At 39.2% G+C, this 5,507-nt stretch overlaps 1 protein-coding gene across 2 annotated transcripts in view; it reads left to right on the top strand.

The window, feature by feature from the left end:
- The window catches only part of PKP2 (plakophilin 2), an 86,429-nt gene that overhangs the window by 47,017 nt on the left and 33,905 nt on the right, over positions 1–5,507 (top strand). For both annotated transcript variants that reach the window (XM_055085561.1, XM_007117541.4), the window contains exon 6: positions 473–650. In XM_055085561.1, coding sequence (XP_054941536.1) covers positions 473–650 — 178 coding nt within the window. The remainder of the gene's footprint in view (positions 1–472; positions 651–5,507) is intronic.

Here is a 5,507-nt window from a genome sequence, read left to right as displayed (position 1 = left end):
TATCCTCAAGTCCATTCTCTAGTAGGTCTGTGTCTTTATTCCCATCTTACCCCTAGGTTCTTCATGACCTTTTTTTTTTCTTAGATTCCATATATATGTGTTAGCATACAGTATTTGTTTTTCTCTTTCTGACTTACTTCACTCTGTATGACAGACTCTAGGTCCATCCACCTCACTACAAATAACTCAATTTCGTTTCTTTTTATGGCTGAGTAATATTCTATTGTCTCACCACTAGTATACATATATATATATTTTTAAATTATTCTTATGGAACAGCTTCCATTGCCATCTAATGAGGTCTAAAGAGGTTCTTTCCCTTGGGAAAAGGGCTGTCTCCCCCTACCTTGTTTTTTTTTTTTTTCCTTTTATAACTCTCCATAGCTCTAGGGGTGACGGTCTTAACTGATCTTTTCAGCAGTCATTTTGACCCAACCCTGCACTGTTTTGATGGCACTCTTTGCTTTTCTAGGTTTGCTGTGGAATTTGTCCTCTAATGACAGACTTAAGAATCTCATGGTAACAGAAGCCTTGCTTATCCTGACTGAGAATATCATCATCCCCTTTTCGGGGTGGCCAGAAGGAGACTACCCCAAAGCGAATGGTTTGCTCGATTTTGATATATTCTACAATGTCACAGGATGCCTAAGGTAATACCACTCTACAACCGCCCTCAACCTTTTCTCTGTACACTTTATATATAGCATCCAGATCTATCTAAAACTCTACCCAATTACCTGGAGATACAGTAAAAATTATAAAGATCACTGTAAATACTAGGAGCCCAATGTAGAAAAAGTATCTTTTCCAGACATGTTTGATTCCAGAAGCTACCCACATTAGCTCATGAGAGAGAGCATGTCTTCCCATAAAGAAACTAGAAATCCAGTCTGAACACCTAGAAGTCCAGGCACACTGGCCTTCCCTGTGTCACAGGATTTAAGCCAGGCTCCATGCTGTAGTTTTAATTCACAAAAATATAATTTAATGACATGATTAAAAAAATAGTTTTGAACCTGCTGTTTTTAAATAGGCAACAAAGCCTAGAAGGATAGAATGTCTTGCCACAAGAATAGCTTACAAAAAACGTTAGTTTGATCAGCATTTCTAAATATTGGGATGAAAAAATGCTAGAAATGTTTTCTCCCCTGGGCTGTCAGATGCCAGGTAAACCAAGAGGAAATAGAACATGCAGGAGGAAGAAAAGTTAGTCTCAACTTTTTTTTTTTTTTTTTTTTTTTTTTGCGGCACTCGGGCCTCTCACTGCTGTGGCCTCTCCCGTTGTGGAGCACAGGCTCCGGGCGTGCAGGCTCAGCGGCCATGGCTCACGGGCCCAGCCGCTCCGCGGCATGTGGGATCCTCCCAGACCGGGGCACGAACCCGTGTCCCCTGCATCGGCAGGTGGACTCTCAACCACCGCGCCACCAGGGAAGCCCTAGTCTCAACTTTTGTAGAAGCGTGCCTCTCAAGCTTTCTTACATATATTTGAAAATAATCATTGTCTTTATGTCCAAGGATTAAAAGAAACCAGATAGATATGTAATCAAAATTAGGCAGCCCAGAATAAGTTGGGTCATATTCTGCCTTTTGATCTTTTCTCTAGTTTCACAGTTCACTTTTTGAGGGAATCTGTTTGGATGATAACAGAGGGAATTTATTATGATAAGATGTTTATCTTATCTCCACAGTTAATCACACAGTAATGCATATCAAATGCCAGTTTTTTATAAAGAATTATGTTAGCCACTGAGAGTTTTACAAAGATGAATAAGAAAATTCTTAACTAACCTTTAATCTAGCAGGGGATGCAGATGAGCAAATAAACTAGAATGCAATGAAATACATTGCAGCAGTGATTCTCAAAGCATGACCCCTGGACTAGTAGCATGTACATTACCTGGAACTTATTAGAATTCTCAGATTTCACCCCAGACCTACTAAATCAGAAGTTTCAGGAACACGTGTCAGGAACAAGTGAAGTGCTGCAGGAATGCAGAACAAAGGACCATTCATGCCAGCTGAGTGGGATCAGAGGTGCCAAATGAGCTGGGCTTTGGTGGGCTATTTCAGAAGACAGAAATTCTCTAGGTAGTATCCCTTGAAATTTATTTGCTGTACAGTCCACTAGAACTGCTTTTCTTTTTTTTTAACGTCTTTATTGGAGTATAATTGCTTTACAATGTTGTTAGTTTCTGCTGTATAACAAAATGAATCAGCTATATGCATACGCATATCCCCATATCCCCTCCCTCTTGCGTCTCCTTCCTACCCTTCTTATCCCACCCCTCTAGGTGGTCGCAAAGCACCGAGCTGATCTCCCTGTGCTGTGCGGCCGCTTCCCACCAGCTATCTGTTTTACATTTGGTAGTGTATATATGTCAGTGTTACTCTCTCACTTCATCCCAGCTTACCCTTCCCCCTCCCCGTGTCCTCAAGTCCATTCTCTACATCTGTGTCTTTATTCCTGTCCTGCCCCTAGGTTCATCAGAACCATTTGTTTTTTAGATTCCATATATATGTGTTAGCATATAGTATTTGCTTTTCTTTTTCTGACTACTTCACTCTGTATGACAGACTCTAGGTCCATCCACCTCACTACAAATAACTCAATTTCGTTTCTTTTTATGGCTGAGTAATACTCCATTGTATATATGTGCCATATCTTCTTTATCCATTCATCTGTCGATGGACACTTAGGTTGCTTCCATGTCCTGGGTATTGTAAATAGTGCTGCAGTGAACATTGTAATACATGACTCTTTTTGAATGATGGTTTTCTCAGGGCATGTGCCCAGTAGTGAGATTGCTGGGTCATATGGTACTTCTACTTTTAGTTTTTTAAGGAACCTCCATACTGTTCTCCATACTGGCTGTATCAATTTACATTCCCACCAACAGTGCAAGAGGGTTCCCTTTTCTCTACACCTTCTCCAGTGTTTATCGTTTGTAGATTTTTTTTTTTTTTTTTTTTTTTTTTTTTCCCCTGCATCGGCAGGCGGACGCGCAACCGCTGCGCCACCAGGGAAGCCCGTTTGTAGATTTTTTGATCATGGCCATTCTGACCAGTGTGAGATGATACCTCATTGTAGTTGTTTTTTTTGTTTTTTTTGTGTTTTTTTTTTTTGCAGTACGCAGGCCTCTCACTGTTGTGGCCTCTCCTGTTGCGGAGCACAGGCTCCGGACGCACGGGCTCAGCGGCCATGGCTCACGGGCCTAGCCATTCCGCAGCATGTGGGATCTTCCCGGACCAGGGCATGAAGCCGTGTCCCCTGCATCGGCAGGTGGACTCTCAACCACTGTGCCACCAGGGAAGCCCCTCATTGTAGTTTTGATTTGTATTTCTCTAATGATTAGTGATGTTGAGCATCTTTTCATGTGTTTGTTGGCAATCTGTTTATCTTCTTTGGAGAAATGTCTGTTTAGGTCTTCTGCCCATTTTTGGATTGGGTTGTTTGTTTTTTTGATATTCAGCTGCATAAGCTGTTTGTATATTTTGGAGATTAATCCTTTGTCAGTTGCTTTGTTTCCAAATATGTTGTCCCATTCTGAGGGTTCTCTTTTCATCTTGTTTATGGTTTCCATTGCTGTGCAAAATCTTTTAAGTTTCATTAGGTCCCATTTGTTTATTTTTGTTTTTATTTCCATTTCTCTAGGAGGTGGGTCAAAAGGATCTTGCTGTGATTTATGTCATAGAGTGTTCTGTCTATGTTTTCCTCTAAGAGTTTGATAGTGTCTGGGCTTACATTTAGGTCTTTAATCCATTTTGAGTTTATTTTAGTGTATGTTGTTAGGAAGTGTTCTAATTTCATTCTTTCAATGTAGCTGTTCAGTTTTCCCAGCACCAGTTATTGAAGAGGCTCTCTTTTCTCCATTGTATATTCTTGCCTCCTTTGTCAAAGATAAGGTGACCATATGTGCGTGGGTTTATCTCTGGGCTTTCTGTCCTGTTCCATTGATCTATATTTCTGTTTTTGTGCCAGTACCATACTGTCTTGATTACTATAGCTTTGTAGTATAGTCTGAAGTCTGGGAGCCTGATTCCTCCAGCTCCGTTTTTTTCCTCAAGATTTCTTTGGCTATTCGGGGTCTTTTGTGTTTCCATACATATTCTGAAATCTTTATTTCTAGTTCTGTGAAAATGCCATTGGTAATTTGATAGGGATTGCATTGAATCTGTAGATTGCTTTGGGTAGTATAGTCATTTTCACAATGTTGATTCTTCCAATCCAAGAACATGATATATCTCTCTGTCTGTTTGTATCATCTTTACTGTTTTTTTTCAGTGTCTTATAGTTTTCTGCATACAGGTCTTTTGTCTCCTTAGGTAGGTTTATTCCTAGGTATTTTATTCTTTTTGTTGCAATGGTAAATGGGAGTGTTTTCTTAATTTCTCTTTCAGATTTTTCATCATTAGTGTATAGGAATGCAAGAGATTTCTGTGCATTAATTTTGTATCCTGCTACTCTACCAAATTCATTGATTAGCTCTAGTAGTTTTCTGGTAGCATCTTTAGGATTCTCTATGTATAGTATCATGTAATCTGCAAACAGTGACAGCTTTACTTCATCTTTTCCGATTTGGATTCCTTTTATTTCTGTTTCTTCTCTGATTGCTCTGGCTAAAACTTCCACAACTGTATTGAATAGTAGTGATGAGAGTGGGCAACCTTGTCTTGTTCCTGATCTTAGAGGAAATGGTTTCAGTTTTCACCATTGAGGATGTTGGCTGTGGGTTTGTCATATATGGCCTTTAGTATGTTGACATAAATTCCTGCTAGGCCCTTTCTGAAGGGTTTTTATCATAAATGGATGTTGAATTTTGTTGAAAGCTTTTTCTGCATCTATTGAGATGATCATATGGTTTTTATTCCTCAATTTGTTAATAAGGTGTATCACATTGATTGATTTGCATATACTGAAGAATCTTTGCATTCCTGGGATAAACCCCACTTGATCATGGTGTATGATCCTTTTAATGTGCTGTTGGATTCTGTTTGCTAGTATTTTGTTGAGGATTTTTGCATCTATGTTCATCAGTGATATTGCCCTGTAGTTTTCTTTTTTTGTGACGTCTTTGTCTGGTTTTGGTATCAGCATGATGGTGGCCTCGTAGAACGAGTTTGGGCGTGTTCCTCCCTCTTGTATATTTTGAAAGAGTTTGAGAAGGATAGGTGTTAGCTCTTCTCTAAATGTTTGATAGAATTCGCTTGTGAAGCCATCTGCTCCTGGATTTTTGTTTGTTGGAAGATTTTTAATCACAGTTTCAATTTCAGTGCTTATGATTGGTCTGTTTATATTTTCTATTTCTTCCTGGTTCAGTCTCAGAGGTTGTGCTTTTCTAAGAATTTATCCATTTCTTCTAGGTTGTTCTTTTTATTGGCATATAGTTGCTTGTAGAAATCTCTCATGATCCTTTGTATTTCTGCAGTGTCAGTTGTTACTTCTCCTTTTTCATTTCAAATTCTGTTGATTTGAGTCTTCTCCCTTTTTTTCTTGATGAGTCTGGCTA

This window comes from Physeter macrocephalus, chromosome 6, assembly GCF_002837175.3.
Source record: "Physeter macrocephalus isolate SW-GA chromosome 6, ASM283717v5, whole genome shotgun sequence".
NCBI lineage: Eukaryota > Metazoa > Chordata > Mammalia > Artiodactyla > Physeteridae > Physeter > Physeter macrocephalus.
Note: the sequence above shows the minus strand (reverse complement) of the source record. Positions and strands in the feature narration are given on the sequence as shown.